General features: G+C 57.1%; 4 protein-coding genes across 4 annotated transcripts; all 4 read left to right on the forward strand.

The window, feature by feature from the left end:
- Nucleotides 1-390: 390 nt before the first annotated feature.
- On the forward strand, nucleotides 391-4,500 carry JKF63_07721 (uncharacterized protein; the record flags this gene model as incomplete). The annotated part of the gene is made up of 4 exons (XM_067903652.1): nucleotides 391-939; nucleotides 1,051-1,423; nucleotides 1,478-2,894; nucleotides 2,928-4,500. 4 exons carry the CDS (start codon nucleotides 391-393, stop codon nucleotides 4,498-4,500), a joined length of 3,912 nt encoding a protein of 1,303 aa, XP_067759852.1.
- An 8,505-nt stretch (nucleotides 4,501-13,005) lies between these two features.
- On the forward strand, nucleotides 13,006-13,296 carry JKF63_07722 (uncharacterized protein; the record flags this gene model as incomplete). Its single annotated transcript, XM_067903653.1, has 1 exon — nucleotides 13,006-13,296. One exon carries the CDS (start codon nucleotides 13,006-13,008, stop codon nucleotides 13,294-13,296), a length of 291 nt encoding a protein of 96 aa, XP_067759853.1.
- A 98-nt stretch (nucleotides 13,297-13,394) lies between these two features.
- On the forward strand, nucleotides 13,395-13,565 carry JKF63_07723 (uncharacterized protein; the record flags this gene model as incomplete). The annotated part of the gene is made up of 1 exon (XM_067903654.1): nucleotides 13,395-13,565. The coding sequence occupies one exon, from the start codon at nucleotides 13,395-13,397 to the stop codon at nucleotides 13,563-13,565; it is 171 nt and encodes a 56-aa protein (XP_067759854.1).
- Nucleotides 13,566-17,410: 3,845 nt separating this feature from the next.
- On the forward strand, nucleotides 17,411-18,268 carry JKF63_07724 (uncharacterized protein; the record flags this gene model as incomplete). The annotated part of the gene is made up of 1 exon (XM_067903655.1): nucleotides 17,411-18,268. One exon carries the CDS (start codon nucleotides 17,411-17,413, stop codon nucleotides 18,266-18,268), a length of 858 nt encoding a protein of 285 aa, XP_067759855.1.
- Between the last annotated feature and the right edge of the window lie 1,077 nt (nucleotides 18,269-19,345).

The raw sequence follows: 19,345 nt of genomic DNA on the forward strand, positions 1-19,345 counted from the left end.
CGACACACACACAGAGAGGGGTATCCCCCTCCTCCCTCTCCGTGTGGCATAATATATCGTAGCGAAGAGACAACTAACAGTCTAGAAGAAGAAGTGAATGTATCGCAGGGTGAGCCCAACCCACAACAAGACGCACTGCAGTCCTTCCTCAACCCCAGATCCATTCAGGGCGGTGGCGCAGCCGCATCGCGAGCCCCCAACACCTACAGCGGCGACGAGGACCAGCTCTACTTCTCATTCACCGCCATGATGCAGCCCACAGAAAATGAGACAGTGGCCAGTGAAGACAACGGTCGCCCAGGGGAGCAGCAACAACAGCACAACCGGGGAAACGGCAACGGTGGCAACACAAACGGAGACATGAATCACGATGGCGTAGAGAACAAAGTGATGAGCAGTAGCCGTACGGGTGGCGGCGGTAGTGGTGACCGCCGCAACACCACTGGGGACGACGATCACTTGAGCAGCATTGGCGATAAATACAACGCGGTGAACCCCTTCAGTGGCCGCACCCAAAGCAGCGACGAGCACACGGACTGCGACGACGACAACGACGACGACAACAACGGCGGTGATGATGACAGTGAGCGCCAGCACTTCCGAGTCGCTGCTGCCGGGGACGCTGAGGAAGACAACGGCGCCGACTGTGTGCGACCGGGGTCGCCGTTCTTGCACCGGCGCGATCGCCGCTGTAAGCCCTCTATTGACACTGCGCCGGCGCCGGATGCACCACTCCACCAAGCAGCAGGTGGTGTGCTCAGCGTGGACAAGAACCTGCCAGGGGTGCAGGAGTCGTCGTCGTTGTTGTCGTCGTCATTGCGACCCTGCCAGCGACTCCTGCCCACTGTGTCGTGTGACAGCATCCGACTGTCCATCGCTTCTTCAAACAGCTCTGGAGATGAACGGAGAATTCAAGGACGAGAAGCGATGCAGACGCGGCTGTGCGTTAGAGATGTTGATGATGAAGGTGACATCGATGCATCGTCTCTGCCTCTAAGCACGGGAGTAGGGCCGGAACACACATCGGGTAACGCTCTTCTCCACCCACATGCTGGCAATGACGATGACAGCGATAACGACGGTAACACAAAGGGCGGCCGCACGGAGAGCGTGGCCGACTCCATGGGCTCCTCACCGCCGGTGGTCACGCTATGGTCTGTTGCCAGCGACCTCCGCCGCAAGCGCATCAAGAAAGTAAGCCACTATATTCTCGGACCGCTGCTCGGAGAAGGCAGCTACGGGGTGGTACGAGATTGCATCAACCTGAACACGGACAACGCTGACCGGCGGTTCTCACGCTGCGCTATAAAGATTATAAGTGGGAGCTACGCCACGTGCGGCACACAAACAATAACTCCGAGCCAGGCGAGGTGGAGGAGACGATCTGCCACCGCCGAGAACGACAAGGCTCAGGGCAGCAACGGCAACAACAGTGGTTTTGGTGGCAGTATCGACGGTACGACGAGTCCCACGGCAGGGGCTGTGAGCACACTGAAGCGTACATCTGGCGCACAGTACCGCCGCGATGAGGACTTGAGGCGACAGGAAACTCTTCAGCGGGAACTGCGCAACCTGCAACGCTTCCATAGCAAAAATATAATTCGCGCTCTCGACACCTTCACGCGGTACAGCAAAGAGTACGTTGTCATGCCGATCGCGATCTGTAGCATGCAACAGCTGGTCGAAGAGCTGCTGCGCACGCGGTGGCACGAAGCGGTGCGGGAGTGGCGGCGATCTCATCGGTGCCAGGGGAAAGACAAACGCGGCACAGTCGTGCCGTCGGCCAGCAGCCAACAAGCACAGCCACCACCGGAGGAGTTATCGTGGATCTCCATCGTGACATCTGCGATGGGAGAAGTCGACATGGACAACTCAAGCTGTATGTTGGAAAGCGATGGGAATGACGTCGATTGCGGTGATGACAGTGACAAGGGTGCTCATGAGGGCGGCAGCAAAACTCGACAGCTTCACCCCTGCGGCGCCATTACCGCAAAAGAAGGTCAAGCGGATCGCACTGGACAATCTCGACGTCCGCACCGCTTCGACTCCGCCGATTTCTCTAACCCCACTCGTGTAACGCACCGCGATGTCCGTTCCAGGGACTTCTCCTATGAGTGCCATCCCTCCGACTTGCCGCAGGTGCGCTTGGGTGGTTCTTCTTTCCCGGCCTTCGCCGGCGGCCACCACCGCAGCGACAGCGACAGCGGAAGCGGGGCGGATGACACAAGCGACAGCAGCTCTGGAAGCACCACAGGGACGTTGAGTAGTATCGCGGTCATGAGCGCCACACCTCCGGCGCTATGTGCAGCTGCACCTCCATTGAAGTACAACGACCTCATCGGGAAAGGCACGAACGGCGCCGGTCCCGACGGCTCTGAAAATGAGCCTGCAGCGATCGCGTTACCTTCCCCTGCAGGTTTCTCCCGGTACAAGCGACCGCGCGTGTCGCTTCCCTTGTGCTCGCCAACGCTGCTGAAGGGCATTCTGTATCAGCTCATCTCTGGCGTCGCCTACCTCCATCGACAGCACCTGGCGCACAACGACATCAAACCGTCGAACGTCCTTTTTTTCGAGGACGGCACAGTGAAGCTGGCAGACCTGGGCAGCGTCAGTGACACGTACAACGATCAAGGCTCTGCGCTCTGTGCTTCACCGGAGCTGTGCAAGTATTTTTACGGCGCCGCGACGCCGCCACCCTCTTTCTCCCAGTCGACGCAGGACGTTGGCAAGGACGCAGCGCAGCCCAGCGACATGTGGTGCTGTGGGTTGATCCTGTACTACCTCATCACCGGCATGCCTGGCCCGCTGCCCGTGCACATGCGTTACTCGCGCTCGCTGCGCAGCAAACAGACGACCCAGCAATTCCGACTCTTCTCGAGAGACGGCCACACCCGTGACGGGGATGATGATGATGACAAGGCCAGCAGCCAATCCGCCCTGCCGCCCATCATCACTCGATATCAGCTCTACCGTGAAATCGCCCATCAAAAGATGCCAGTAGACCTCAGTGGCCTGCCAGACATCGTGCCGCCAGACATGGGCGATGATGCGCTGCACCCCACCACCATGGCGACACCCAACACGGGGGAGGCACCAAAGGGCGACTCTGGGGATAACAGTGGTGCCATGCCGACATACCCACACAACAGTGTACGAAATCTCTTGGCAGGGCTCCTCGAGCTCGACCCGTTGCGCCGTCTGACTGCCGAGCAGGCGCTCCACCACCCATGGCTGCGGATGGCCTTCCGCTCCAAGACGAATGTCGTGAGTAAAAACACCGCCAACAACACCAACGGCAAGCCACACGAGGATGCGCAGCGACCAAGCAAAATGCCCTCGCAGCAGGCCATGGAGGAGGCCATCCAGCGTGACGTGGCACGTCGCGTAATGGAGTCGCGGCATGTACAGCACATGCTCCGCTTGGATCAACAACGGCACCTGCAGTTTGTCGCAGACTGTTGCAACATGCTGAAGGTTGATATACCACCAGAGATCATCAAGGCCCACACGAGGGAGCCCTACCGCCGTGACAGCGGTGCTGCTGCGGCTGCTGCCCTTTCTGAGCGTAGCAGCCGCCTGGGAGATCGCCCCACTCATACAGGCTCACCGAGGCCACATGACCGCGCAGGTAACAACGAGTGGTCTGTCACATCGTGTAACAGCAGCAACGCAATCCCAGCGCGTATGTTTTTACGCGACAACACCCGTCCGAGTGTCATGCCACCTGGGTGCGTGGACACGGAGCTATTCCTCCCACTCTCAGAGGAAGACTACTATGAGCAGAAGAGTGGAAAAAAAGAGTTTGATGTTCGCGTTCTACGTCGCAAACCGCTAGTCGTGGCGCAGCTGAAGGACTACCTCCACAATGTTGTGCTGGTGCAGTGCGGTTACCGCACGGGACCGGATCCGGACTGCCAAGCGATGGTGAGTCTGCGGGCCGCGACCGAGAATAATAGCAGCGGTCGTCGCTACTACAGTGGGGGCACTCAACAACCAGCGGTGATTATCACGTCAGGCGCCAGCGGGGGCATCGATCGTTGCGGCCAGCCCAACAGATTGCTACCGATGCCGACGGCGGTAGCGGCCGCTGCGGTGAGGCACGATCGCTTCGACACCGCCGCTGCGAACAACAACGGCGAGTCTGCGGATGTGTGCAACTCTGGCCCTCATCATCAGCCGCGCACTCGGATGGACGGTGGCTATAGGGTGATTGTGGCCGACTCCTCGACTGGTGTCACTGCGGGCGGTGGCGCCACTACATCCAGAACGACCACCGTAACCGGTCGTGCGTTGACAACTGACGCGTCCCTGTTCGGAGCCGTCGTGCAGTCAGGATCATCAGCACCTGGCGACACTGCAAATGGCAGCGGCAGTCGTCGCCGTCGTCGAATGGCCAGCGGAAGTCGCGAGCAAGAAAACCACAACACGAGCGAGACCCCGTCGGAAGAAGTCAAAGTGGCTATGCGGGAGAGCTCGAAGTGTTTGTGTGGACTGGTGTAAGAAAGTCGAGGTGGCCCCCTCTCCCCCCCCCTTTTATATAAATATATATAAATATACAAGTGAAGTGCAGTGAGCAGTGTGGGAAGGAGGGAGGGAGGGGAGGGGGGAGGGGAGGGGGGCACCCATACGCCGCCCACTCGTACCCGGGTCATCCGGATATGCCTATCGGTAAGATGGAGCGACAGGCACGTGCATCCCCCTTCCCCCCCCCAAAAAAAAAAAAAACGAAAGGCTCTCGCGCACTCAATCTCATTGTCTTCCCGTGATCCCCTTCACCCCCCCCTCCACGCACACACACACCCTCCTGTGCTGTGCTGTTAAATTTGTTTTCTGGTGGGGATTTTTTTCCCACTCCCCGATCGTGCGATCAAAATGACTGGATAAACGTTTGTGTGTACGGCTTGGATGACTTACAAACAAAAACGAAAAGAGTTTGTTATATCGACATGTATGTACTACTTGTGTGTGTGTGTGTGTGTGTGTGTGTGTGTGTGTGTGTGTGTCCATGTCGTCTCGTGTCCAGTACACGCGCGCTGTGTTTGTTCTCTTCTGTGTTCCCCACGTTTGCTGCTTCGTTGTTTTCTGTTAGCCTTGGTTGGATGTGTTCACCTCACGATGTTCGGTTTTAAGCACTCCCACTGAGTGACCCACCACACGCTCACAGGAAAAAAAAAAAGAAATGGACGACGGAAAGCGGGGGGCCACTATGCTGAAGAGCATGACCCCTCCCCCCTCCTCTTCCCTCCTTCCTCCTCCACCGCACATCTTTTTCTCCAGCCTTCCTCCTTTCCTCTTCCCCCTTCTCTGCACTCTCCGTTCCTCCTTCGGGCACACCTCTAGTACACACATCCCCCTATCGGTTCTCTTGTGCGTACACAGGTGTGCGCGCAACTGAGGTCTCCCTGTGTGGTGTGTGTGTGTGTTGTAACTTCGCAGACAGCACTTCACGACGTACATGATTCAATTATCGGCTGTCACCCATCGACTTCTCAGACGCGACTTTGGCCCTTGCACTCCCCTTCCACAAACTTCACGCACAGACACACACACACACACACGCTCGGGGAGGCTGAGAGGAAAAAAGCAAATAAAATCGAGAAGACGTGCGTCTGACATCTATCCTCTTTCTCCTTATCAGGCAACAACCACCACAAGCAAACAAACAAAGCATCAAAAAAGAAGTTGTGGTTCGCCTGTGTGTGTCTGCGTGTGTGTGTGTGTGTGTGTGTTGCTGCTTTCTTCTGTGGCGGTGGATATATTCTCGCTCATCTCGTGTCTTTTAGCTTTTGCGCGTGTGCTCCGTATTTTTAGCGCAGTTATCTGGAGTTAGAGTGGGTTTCCCCCCCCCCCTCTTGCTGTTGTTCACATCACGGCTATTTATTTTTTTTTCCCTATCACCCCACCCCCCCCTTTTAACTACGTGACCACCTCGTTGATGTTTGGTGATCCTGGTTAGTGACAGCCTCACATATAACTATCTTTTTATTTTTCTCTAACTCAACTCTGTCACCTCTGTTTTTTTTTTCCCTCATTCTGTTTTGCGGTCTGTGTGTCTTGTGTCCTCTCTTTCTCTCTCGCACCCCCCCCCCCCCCAAAAAAAAAAAAAACTCTTCTTCTTATATCCACACACACACACACACACACACTCTCTCTCTCTCCCTCAAGAAGTATAGCCGTGCCGAAGTATCCATATAAGCTATAGACACACATATATATATATATATATACATACATACATACATACATGCGTGTGTGTGTGTGTGTGTGTTCTCAAAAGTGTTTGTGCCCGTTTGCACGCCCCTCCTGTACAGCCTTCTATCCTCTGTTATCTATCGTTGAGTGCGTCAGCCCTTGAATTTGTTTTTTTTTGAGGTTTTGCCCCCCCCCACTCCCCCTCCCCCCCTCCCCACTCCCCCTCCCTCCCACTCACCCTCCCCCTCCCCCTTCCCCCCACTCCCCCTCCCCTCCCACTCACCCTCCCCCTCCCCCACTCCCACTCACCCCCCACTCCCCGACCTGTCATATTTCTTTTCTTTGATTCGTTGTACTGTAACTTTTACCCCCTTTGTAGGAGACTCTCAGTAGTTTGCTTCCCCCTCTTCTTCCCCCTCTTCTCCCCCTCTTCTTCCCCCTCCCCCTCCCCCTTTTTTTTGAAACTGAGCTTCACTATTCCCGTTGTGTACGCGTCTGTCTGTCTGTCTGTGTTTTCTCGCCAACGCATCCACCACCACCCCCCCCCTCCAACTGGTTCAACGCGAAAGACAAAATAACATACACACGCATACACATCTATACAGGTATATATATGATTATTGTTTTTTTTATAACTCTATATAACTCTATATATATATATTGCCGTGGTTGTGTGCGTGTGTGCACACTAAGACTCGCTTTTTTTTTATTACCCTCAAAAATTTTTTCGGTCCCCACCCCCCTCCTCCCTCCCCTAACCCCCGCCCCAAAAATATATATATATATATATTCCCTTCATCACCACTCGCTGTCGTGATGGAGCCGCACGTATCCGTCACGCAAAACGGCACCGCAGAAGACCGTGGCGCGACAGGGTGCACTGACTTTGCCACCAATGCTGGTGGTGTTGTCTTGACCGACCCGAGCGCGCCGTGTCACCATGCGGCTTCGTCATCACGGCTCAGGATGGTCTATGACGCGAAACCCTACGGAGACGGCAGCCAACTCACGTGCCACGGCAGGTGCGGCTACCAGACAGAAGGCCTCCCCTCACCATCGAAGCCCACTGCACTGCTGACGTCAGTGGTGCGAGTGCAGCCGCGAACCAACAAGATGAGTACCACGCTTCCCACTGGCACTGTGAGGGGGGACACCGTCACCACCCTGAGAACCGCACGTTCACGGTCGACTAGCGGCGCCGCAACCCCAGCTACCAATGCTCACGGCGGCATCGATTCCTCGCCATTGCACTCGATGCCGCCAGTGAGTACGCTCACTGCCGCCCACACGCAGCACAACGCCGCCTCGAACTCCGGACTACCGGAACGGTTTTTGAGACACGAACTGTGCAACACGGAGCAGCTGAGGTCGCCCTCGGGGTCGTCGATGCCGACCGAAGGGAGTCCACACCACCTCAGCCGACCACAGAAAGACGCTTCCGCTGCGCTTCCGGCGCCGCGGACAGCGCGGGCGCAAGCGCACGGCTCGTCTCAACTCACCCTCCACCCCACGCCCACCACCACCACCACCACCACCACAGTGGGTGCCTTGGCAACGCTGTTCGTGAAAGAGCAGGTACTAGTATCTGGTGGAGGTGTGTCGCCCTCACGCAACTCGACAGTCGTCGGCAACAACGCCAGTGCTCCCGCTTCCGGCTTGGCTCGCATTGGTGACAACCCCACTCTCGCTTTGCTGGCGTCGACGGGGTCTATACCGACCACCACGCCGTCGTCAGCGAGCACCGCAGCTGAGGCCACCCCCCATCGCCCACACCACTCGCTGGCCGCACTGCCCACGCCGTGTCTGCCGGATTCTTCACTTATGTCCTTGGGGACGTCTCCACCGCCATCCCCGTCGGCCTCGACCCAAGGCCTTCACTCGCCGGTCCCCCCTCAGTGTCTGCAGGCAACTTCACCGCTATCCATACAAAGAAGGCAGAAGCAAGCGGTATCGACGTCTCCGAAGATGACCTCGCCGACGCTGGGAATGGATGATACACGAGAGGAGGCGGGGGAACAGCAGAACGGGGGCCTCCTGTCGCAGTTCCGAATCTCCCATACGCAGCGCAGCGGATCGGAGACCGGTTGCGCCGGCTTCTCCCCAAGAGGGCCACACCCCTCGGCGATGTGCCGCGCCTTGTTTAGTGGGAGCAGTGGTAGTCAGGGGAACACCAGCACCCTCGAGAGCCTACCAGCGGCTGGACAAATCCCTGGCTCAAACGGCGCCAACTCGCCGTATAGCACAGACCCTCAATCCAAACTGCAACTTTTTGACCAACCGCTTCTCCCCATGGGCACCTCGACAACGCAACAGCGGCGTAGACTGCCGACCCCGCTGCCGTCAATTCTCAGCACAGGGGCAATGGCGGGCTCCGCCAGCTCGTCGTCCTCATCCCCGCTGCCCTCCGCGTCGACCGGCCTCTCCAGCGGCGGCTCCCACAAACGGTGCGACGGTGGTGCTTGTGGATTCCGGCCACTACTGACGCCCCGCGCCCCTTGTAGCTCTGCGCCCTCACCACACACGCAGCAGCAACCGGCAAAAGCGGTGGCGCATGATTGCCGGCATCATCATCATCATCATCACCACACAGAGCCCCCCCGCTGCTGTCATCAACAGGAAGAGCACATGCCCCCAGATCGCGTCCCTCCGCACGTCACGACGGCGACCATCTCCCCCGCAACGTCGTATGTTCACTCGGCTACCCCCATTCCCGCCGTCGCCACGATCCCCGCTGCAACATCGGACATTGCGCGAGCTTCTGCGCACCACGCCGTCACCTGCTCCACGCCAGCCTCGCACTGTACCCACCTCAACAGCTTTCCACAGACTCCGACGCTGCGCACAGTAACGCCACCCTCGGTATCTCCGACCTCCTTCATGGTTCCATGTACCCAAGGATACTCGGACAACTGGCCTGCAGAAGCATGTCAATCTCCACTGACACTCTTGTCCAACACGACTGGCCTTCCCAGTTCTCCTTGCGCACTGCCGAATCGAGTCCCATCACCTCGATTGTCTCCAAAAATCTCAGCGACGGGAACGGGAAGTGCAGAGAGTCGGGAAGAGGACGCCCTCAGCGCCGGTGCGTCGCCGCCACCGTGGTTGTTTCTAGACACCTACCCCCCAACCCTAGCCAACAAGGCAGGCAGGGCGGGAGCAGCAGTGGAAAAGCGAAGTAGCGGCCCGGTAGGGTCACGCAACAGCTCGCAGGCGCACGATCAACAAAACCACCACCTGTACAACACCCACCAGCCTTCGACTAGAGGGGTGCTGGCCCAAGCCAATGTGCCGCTGCAGACAAATTCTGAGCTGGACGCCTCCTGCGGTTGTCGCTGCGACGCTGACCGCGCCGACGAAAGCCGCGCATATGTGCGCAGTGTAGGTGGAGAGCAAGGCGTGACTGCTCCCCTTCCCACGCAGCCAATCAAGATACTGCGGCCTCGGCAACTGTCAGACGAACGCCCGATGCCACACAGAGAGGTGGATGCCCATCGCGAAGACAAGGGTGCTGGTGACACCTGCAAAGGCATCGACGACGGCGCCGAGGGCGATGTCGTTGCCCCCGAGGATGCGCGCGAGAGGGAATTCATGACAGGCAAGTGTAGCCGTTGTCCGGACAGTGTCGGTGCAGAAGGTGAAACAACCGCAGAAACGGCACCGTCACCTGCAGCCGCGCAACCGTCACAACCCGTGCTGCCGTACAAGGAGAGCGGCGGCATCGGCGCCCCCCCACCCGCACACGTAACTGGGGCGCAGGAGGAGGCGCTGGCATGGGAGCGTGGCCTCAATATCTCTGAGATCCTCGCCTCCGCTTTTTTGCGCACCACTCGCCTGTCATCGGGCAACGCTACCAACAGCGGTCTGCATACAGCGGCATCCGCCACCAAAAGTGGCGGGACAACAGCCGAGATGGCGAGCACCACCGCGATGGCCACCTCGGTGAACAACTTATGGTTGTCCCTCGCAGCCCTCAACCACGGCAACGCCGCCGCAGCGGCAGCCCTGGGAATGAGTCCAGGAACAGAGCCCCCTCATCGAGCCGCGTCGTGGCCGCAGAGGCAGCCCTCGGTCTCCTCGTCCTCTGTGCCGTTCCCGTCTGTCTTGTCGCCCAGCTGCAACTCGTCTTCCAAAGGGGCGATAGGCAACGGCCAGTGCTCCCCTAGGGTGGCGCGGGGGTCGGTGGCTGCCTCGACGACACTCCTCAGCAGCCAGATGACCGTGAACAGCAGCAGCAGCAACAGCAGTCTCAGCTGTCGCTGCCGAGGGTCGGTGATACGAAATATTGCCCGAACTCGGCGCACGAGCTCTGTGACGATCATCGGGGTTGTCGAGGATGAGCCGTTGTTGTCATTGTCGCCTGATACACCCAGGGGCGAGTACTACCAATCAAACTCTTGCTTTGACGACGATGTCACCACCTCTGAGATGGCGGCTGCGGCCGCAGCTGCTGTGCGACGGCTACACCGACAGCGTGAAAAAACGGTATCACCGCTCTGTACGACGTCACCGTCGCAGCGGGAGCCGAGTGTGGATGCGCAGTTGGTTCAAGGCGATGCGGCAGCGGGGGGCGGCAACGCAGGGTCACCGTTGACAGCCTCACAGCAAAATGAAGCGCTGGGATACGACCTCATGAAGGCAACGATTGCCGCCGTCACGGAAGCGGCTGCACCGACTGCAGTGTCGATCACGCAGTCAGGTGGGTCCCCTGCTTCGTCGCCGCAAGACAGCAACCCGGGCTCTAGTCGACTGCTCCACCGCACGGCATCGTCCCTCGCCCGCGCGGTTGCTGAGGTGATGCGAAAGTCCTCGCTTGTGGAGGACCTCCTTTCCAGCGGCGTGCCCCTGCACAACCCATCTCCTCAAATACACAGTGTTCTTGTCAGCCCTGCACGTTTGTCGTTTGGTACTGCCGCGGCACCGACAGCAGAGAACAACCTCCACGATCCCGGCACGAGTCCACTCTTCCCCATGCAAGAGGGCAACAACGCAGCACTGAGTCCTCACGCTGCCCCTCAACCCCATGTTTCGGGTGGTGGTGGTGTCGACACCAGCAGCGGTGGTTGACGGCGGCCCTGAGAAAGGCTCACTTGAAGTAATCAAAGCGGCTCTGACGCAGTAAATAGAATTCGTTCCCCATCAAAGTAACATCAAGCGCATCCGGGGGGGGGGGGGGCAGAGGGAAAGAAGGAAGGGGGGCTTCGGGCCTCATGGCAACACAGCCACACATCCAGACGGCAGCTCCTGTTCCGTTCCCCATAGATGGACGCCTTGGTGTGTGTGTGTGTGTGTGTGTTTGATAACGATTGCCAAGATTGGAATTCAAAGTGGTTCGGTCCTTCCGCACAAACTCCGGCAACGCGACGCCGATACCACAGCACGGGAGTCTCCCCCTCTTCCCACCGCTTGCGTCATGTATGGAGAGTGTTCCTCATGTGTCGGAGCAAAGAGGAGTTGAGGTAGCGGCAGCTATGGTGTTTAGGAGGTGGTGATGAATGTATGTCGGGAGGAGGGGGGGTGGGGGCTCGCATGTGCTTCTCTGCGTCTTTCCCGATTATGTTCTTCCCCCCCCCCCCCCTCTTATTAAGACACCGTGTGTACACACTTTTTTTCTTCGCTGAGGGTCATCGATGCCGCTGTGCACCCCCCCCCCCACCACCACCACACACACACACACATCATCACCACCGACCTCTTATTATCGTTTAACTACAGCGAAAAAAAAAAACGTTTGTGGAACCACCACTAACATGTATGTATATGTATATATAGCCTGTACACACGTACTGCTTAGGTGTGGTGTATATATCGGTGCGGTCCGTGTGTGCCTTCGCCTTACAACAACAATGACGATGACGAAGAAGTTGAGAGCGCAATCGTCTTTTTTTCTTTCCTCCCTCCCCTCCCCTTGTTGTTGTAGCTCGGGATGTCCCTCTTTTTTTTTTTTTCGTGCGTGTGTGTGTGTGTGACATTTCCCAAATTGCAATTTATTTGTTTGTGCGGAGATGACAGCCCTCCCTCCTCCCCGCCAGTGCTTGCCGATGGAGATGAACGGGGGGGGGGGGCCCCCACGTGGCCTTTCCCTCGTTATGTTCCCATAAATGCCCCTCCCCCTCCCCCCTCCTCCCTCCCCTCCCTCCCTCCTCGAGTGTGTTGTGAAGCATACACCCCGAAGTGAGGAAGAGAAAATAGGGCCGGCCCGTGTGGCCCATACCTGCGCGGCCTTACGTGAACCCCCGTGTGTGTGTGTGTGCACAGATCGGCATCTGTCAGTCCGTGTCAGCACCCTCCTTCACGGTTGTGTTTTTCTTATATCATTGCATATATCCTTCGCATCCCCCTCCCGCTCCGCCGCCCTGCCCTTCTCTTCCCTCCCCCCCCTCCCCACCCACCCAGGCACACACACACACACATTCCCATGTAGGAATCGACGTCAGGGCCGAGCACCTCCCCCCCCCCACACACACACAGACTCCTCATACCACCACCACCATCCCGTCGTTGCGGCCGACCTCTTCCTCTTCACCATCGACCCGGGCATTTTTCTGGTGTGTGTGTGTGTGTGTGTGTGTGTAGACACGCGGGATAATTTTAAAAACTAGGCACGCCTCTTTTTACTTGAGCCTTCTTCACGTTTTACAACCCCCCATCCCTCCCTCCCTCCCCATCATCATCCCCCGTCAAACAGAATGCCGGTCACGATAGATACAACAACACATGAAGTGGTGTTCTCCACTACGAATGCCTTCCAGGCCTACGCGAATTCTTCTTGCGAAGGAATACACGGCGGGCGAGCGCCACCTCGGTAAGCCGACGATGATGCCTTGTGTGTACGTCTACAGAGGCGTTGTCTATGATGCGACTGCACTCAGCCACGCGCACACGGGCGGTGCTCAGATGATGCGGGACTACCACGGAAGGGGGTATCACGCATATATTCCACGACGAGCACCACCACCACCACGCCCACACGGCGATTGCACTAACGATGCTTCTGCGATACCGTGTGGGCGTTGTTTTTTGGGGGGGTGGCCAGCGCCTTGTCAAGGCCGCTTAGAGAGTCGGAAAGCCATCACCGCGCAGAGCTCACGGCGTACCCGCAGATAACAGAGCAACGTTTGGTTTTACAACGACTTCTCAATCCCCTGAGATCGCGGCCTGGTGTAGTGGGGGGGGTGATGATGTTTCCCAGTCTCCCACAGTACATGCACATGATCAGCACGCCCATCGACGTACGGCGTTGTCGCCTTTTTCGACCTAAGCTTGATCGAATTCTTCTTCTCCCGCACCAAATACGGGGTTGTCGCGGTCCTCTGGTTGCCGCTGCGGTGTCTCCCGGATACTGCGTGGCGCCCTGCGCGACTACACACCGTTGAAACCAGCCAGGGGGGGGGGCAGCCGCTTCGACGTCTATTACCCCAACAAGAACTGGAGTCTCCAACATTATCCCGCCGCTGTGCATCCATCTACGACGTCGTACATTTCGAACCAGCACACTGTCGCCGTCAGTGCCTTCAACCCGCTCCTTGTGTTGGTCTTTTTCTTTCTTTTTTGAGGGGGGTATTGCTGTGGACATTTATTGGAGTACTTTTATCCGCAGAATCATCTTTCACTTTGAGCGCAGTGTCCCCGAGCCGCTCTTCGGCAATCCGCTCTGCAAACGGCTACACCTCCTCCTCCCACGGTATCCACCATTATCATCCCCATGTGGACCCCGATCGCCTCGTCTTCCCGCGGACACTCTTTGTTGTGGCTAGCATACTCATCTACAATGGCTACAGCTACTTGATGACAGGCAGCTGCCTTGATATCGTCGCTGGCGCGGCATCGTGTGCGGTTCCGTTCTGTATGATGAGATCCACTACTTCATCCACCACAGAGAACCCACAGACCTCTAGTTTGAACACCTGAAAAAGTATCACCACGCACACCACTACGTCGACGACACCCGTGGCTACGGTGTGTGTGTAGCAACTTCTGGGACATCATATTCGGGGCAGCGTGCACGCAAAAAAATTAAAAACAGAAAAGAAAAACGGGGGAGGGATCGTTGTTTCTCCCTCCCTCCCCCACCCACCCATTACACGCCGCCGCTGCGGTCTCTCGGGACTACTAGCATTTTCAAAATCTACAAAACGTTTTTTTTTTGTTTGTTCATTTGTTTGTGTGTGTGTGTGTGTGTGTGAGTGTAAAACCACCAAGCACGCCGACGAGGACATCCGAGCCATCCCACACACCACCCGACAAGACCCTTCATGCACATCTCTACGCACATGTCAGGATGTCCACTTCACTCCACTTCCCAACCCCAAGCCTGACTCCCCCTTCCTGTCGAACCGCTCTCGGGTGGGGAGGGGAGGGGGAGAGGAGTGGGGAAGGGAAGGGGAGGGGGGTGAGGGGGAGGGGGAGGGGGAGGAGACATCCTGGCATGTGCGTGGAGATGCGCATGAAGGGTCTTGTCGGGCGGTGTATGGGATGCCTCGGGCGTCCTCGTTGACGTGCTTGATGTTTCTACACACACACACACACACACACACCATCCTCCACTTCACCAGTGCGTGACATCAGACCGACACAAGAACAAAGCCGAGGATCATTGCGTCTGGAACGCCTTTCATTTTTTCTTTCCCGGATCGATAGACAGACCAGCCGCCTTCCAATGTGCATATGTAGCGCGTTTAAATGAGTGTGTGTGTAGAAACATCAAGCACGTCAACAAGGACGCCCGAGCCATCCCATACAATCACTCAGAAGGCTTATAATGCGCATCTCCACGCACATGTCAGGGTGTCCCCTCCCTTCCCTGCCCAGCCCCAACCCTGACTCCCCCTTTCTGTGGAACCTCTCTCGGGTGGTGGAGATGGGGAGGGGAGAGGGGGGAGTGAGGAGGACACATCCTGACATGTGCGTGGAGATGCGCATGAAGAGTCTTTTCAGGCGGTGTGTGGGATGCCTCGGGCGTTCTTGTTGGCGTTACTGGTGTTGTTGCACACACACTCACCATCCTCTGCGCTGCCAGAGCGTGACATCAGACCGACACAAGAACAAAGCCGAGGATCATTGCGTCTCGATCACTTTTCATTTTTTCTCTCCCAGATCGATATACAGACCAGTCGCCCTCAATGTTTATATGTAGCGCGTTTGTTTGTGTGTCTGTGTGTGTATGTGTGTGTGTGTGTGTAAAACCACCAAGCATGCCGGCGAGGACATCCGAGCCATCCCACACACCACCCGACAAGACCCTTCATGCACATCTCTACGCACATGTCAGGATGTCCACTTCACTCCACTTCCCAACCCCAAGCCTGACTCCCCCTTCCTGTCGAACCGCTCTCGGGTGGGGAGGGGAGGGGGAGAGGAGTGGGGGAGGGGAGTGGAGCGAAGTGGACATCCTGACATGTGCGTAGGGGTGAGCCTGAAGGGTCTTGGCAGGCGGTGTATGGGATGGCCCTGGCGTCCTCATCGGCGTGCTTGGTGGTTTTACACACACACCCACACATACACACACACACACACACAAACGCGCTACATATGCACATTGGAAGGCGGCTGGTCTGTCTATCGATCCGGGAAAGAAAAAATGAAAGGCGTTCGAGACGCAATCCTCCCTTGGCCTTGTTCTTGTGTCCGTCTGATGTCACGCACTGGTGAAGTGGAGGATGGTGTGTGTGTGTGTGTGTGTAGAAACATCAAGCACGTCAACGAGGATGCCCGAGGCATCCCATACACCGCCTGCCAAGACCCTTCAGGCTCACCCCTACGCACATGTCAGGATGTCCACTTCGCTCCACTCCCCTCCCCTCTCCCTCCAACCTCCACCACCCGAGAGCGGTTCCACAGGAAGGGGGAGTCAGGCTTGGGGTTGGGAAGGGAAGAGAGGAGAAGGAGGGGACATCCTGACATGTGCGCAGAGATGTGCATGAAGGGTCTTGTCGGGTGGTGTGTGGGATGGCTCGGATGTCCTCGCCGGCGTGCTTGGTGGTTTTACACTCACACGCATACAAATGCGCTACATATGCACATTGGAAGGCGGCTGGTCTGTCTATCGATCCGGGAAAGAAAATGAAAGGCGTTCCAGACGCAATCCTCCCTTGGCCTTGTTCTTGTGTCCGTCTGATGTCACGCACTGGTGAGGTGGAGGATGGTGTGTGTGTGTGTGTGTGTAGAAACATCAAACACGTGAACGAGGACCCCGAAGGCATCCCATACACCGCCCGACAAGACCCTTCATGCGCATCTCCACGCACATGCCAGGATGTCTCCTCACTCCCCTTCCCAACCCCAACCCTGACTCCCCCTTCCTGTCGAACCGCTCTCGGGTGGGGAGGGGAGGGGGAGAAGGGTGGGGAAGGGAAGGGGAGGGGGGGGGGGGGGGGGAGGGGGGGAGGACATCCTGACATGTGCGTAGAGATGTGCATGAAGGGTCTTGTCGGGTAGTGTGTGGGATGGCTCGGATGTCCTCGTCGGCGTGCTTGGTGGTTTTACACTCACACGCATACAAATGCGCTACATATGCACATTGGAAGGCGGCTGGTCTGTCTATCGATCCGGGAAAGAAAAAATGAAAGGCGTTCCAGACGCAATCCTCCCTTGGCCTTGTTCTTGTGTCCGTCTGATGTCACGCACTGGTGAAGTGGAGGATGGTGTGTGTGTGTGTGTGTGTAGAAACATCAAACACGTGAACGAGGACGCCGAAGGCATCCCATACACCGCCCGACAAGACCCTTCATGCGCATCTCCACGCACATGCCAGGATGTCCCCACACCCCCTTTTACCTCTCTCGCGCTCTGCCCATTTCGGGAGAGATTTACATGCACACACGCACACACACTGCCCCACGCGTCCATATCGCCCTAGCCCGCACGCCTCGCGGCTATCCGCCCCCTCTCCGCATCCCCCCCTCCCCCCCCGCCTTCGTCAAACGTTCTCCCCCTTCCCTTTGCTGTTGTTGTTTTGCATCCACATCATCATCATCATCATCTACCACCACACACACACACACACACACACACACAAACCTTTCCCTGTGCTTTGGACTCCCTCTCTTGGTGTCCTGTAGTATTACCAACGCACACAACAGACACAACAGACGCAAAGGGAACATTGAAAAAGAAAAATTCAAAAAAAAAAGAGAGAGACAACCACGCAAAAGGAACACCCACCCCCACCCCCGCACGCCATCCGACGACGTGCAGGACCTACATCGTGGCTAGTAAAACGATGGCCGGTGATAACGAGACCGAGGCGGTGAGTGGCCGCCACCACCGCCGCCGCCCGCGCAAGGTCGTTGTGTACTACTTCGACTCGGACTCAGAGGAGAATGGCAAAGCGGAACCGTATGCGGCGACTACAGAGTCAAGCAACCCACCGATCGAAGATTTAGAGACCTTCAGCCAGGGCAGAGACTCGACCTCCCAGGTGGAGGTGCGATGCCGCTATGTGCGCGCTCCGGCAGATGCGGCTGCCGCTCCGGTCTGTAAGCCCACCTGCCCTGAGGGCCCGCGCATCGGCTCACCGACGCCGATGTGCTTCTACGCATTTGGTATAACCACGCTGCTGTACAATGTACACAACGCGCAACTTTTTGATTTAAACATGGCCACGATGGGCCTTGTCACCATGGTGGGCGGCCTCACACAGTTTGTGAGCGGCTTCTTTGAGCTCATCAACATGAATACACTTGGCTGCACCATCTCCACCACGTACGGAGCCTTCTGGATGGCGACGACGGTTCTCTTTCTCTGGCCGGAGAATAATTACGTGTCGATGGGAGACAACTACTACACGGGTGTATACTTTTTAGTGTGGTTTCTTTTTTCTGTTTCGCTTCTCGCCGCCTCCCTCCGCTCGCCCTTCACGTGCATTGCGCTCTTCATTCTCGTTCCACTGAATTTTCTGATGCAGAGCATCGGCTTCTTCATGGACAGCCGCGCCGTTGCGCGCGTCGCCGGCTACGAGGGCATGCTGGTTGGCCTGCTAGCCATGTACATCGGCGCGGCCTTCATCCTTCGTGATGTGTACGGCCGCTCAGTGTTGCCGATTCTATTTCAAAAGAATTTGCGTTTCATCGAGTGGTAATCGCCAGCGCAGTAATTCAAGTTGATAATTAACAAAAGAGGAGAAGAGAGGGAGGGAGGGAGGAAGGGAGTGAGGGAGGGGGAGGAGGTAGCGCAAGAATTCGAGACGACAGGGACGACACCAATACCGCCCACACAGTGGCACAGAGTAGCAATACCCCTACGCATAGACATATATAAACGTACGTAGACAAATGATGTGGCTGTGTGTGTGTGTGGTTGCCTTTTATTTCTTTTGTTTGCTTGAAAACTTATTTTTCTCTCTCTCTCGGTTTGTGAAAATGTCTTTGGCTTTTTTTTGGCAGGGGGGGGAGAGGGGAGAGAGGGGAGGGGGGTCGTTGTTGCTACTTGCACCCACGCTAATCCTCTTCATTTCTTCTCGCCTCTTTTTCCTCCCCTCTCTTTTCTTCTCTCTTGTTTGGCTGACTCCCTCCTGAAGCTGGCAACATCGCCCCTCTTCTGCAGCCCCCCCCCCTCCCACCACCCTCCCATCATCGATGACGTGTCGCTCTCCCTCGGCACGTGTGTTTCGTTGGCTCGTAATCTCAACTTGTTTCCTTTTTTTGGGGGGGGGGGGGAGGGAGGGGGGGTTACTCCATCGGCAACTCGTGTCCTCCGCGCCACCACCGGCACCCCTTCCTTCTCGCAGCCCTCACGTTGATGAGGCGGATGGCGATCTCGTCTGTCCGTGTATACACAAATCATCTTTTATAGGACACACGCAGAGAGTCATTCAAATAAAAAAAAGGAGAGGAGGGGGGGTACCGCCGGCCTCCGCTCCCCCCCTCTCCCCCTCCCTCCTCTCCCATCTAAGCCTTAAAGCAGAGTGCACCGACATAGAAGAAGAAAAGGAAAGCAGTGGAGAACCAATAAGGAACGCTTCACGTTTTTGTTGTTGTTGTTGTTGTTCAACTGTTTGCTACACCCCATACACACACACACACGCACGCACGCACGCGCGTAGGTACTCACCTCCACGACTACGACTACAACAGAGCCTCTGATCACGTTCTCCCTCTCCTCCTGTTTTCTTGCCAACTCAGCAGGTGTATGGTGCCACCACCCACCCACACAGTCA

This window comes from Porcisia hertigi, chromosome 3 (genome assembly GCF_017918235.1).
Source record: "Porcisia hertigi strain C119 chromosome 3, whole genome shotgun sequence".
Taxonomy (NCBI): domain Eukaryota; phylum Euglenozoa; class Kinetoplastea; order Trypanosomatida; family Trypanosomatidae; genus Porcisia; species Porcisia hertigi.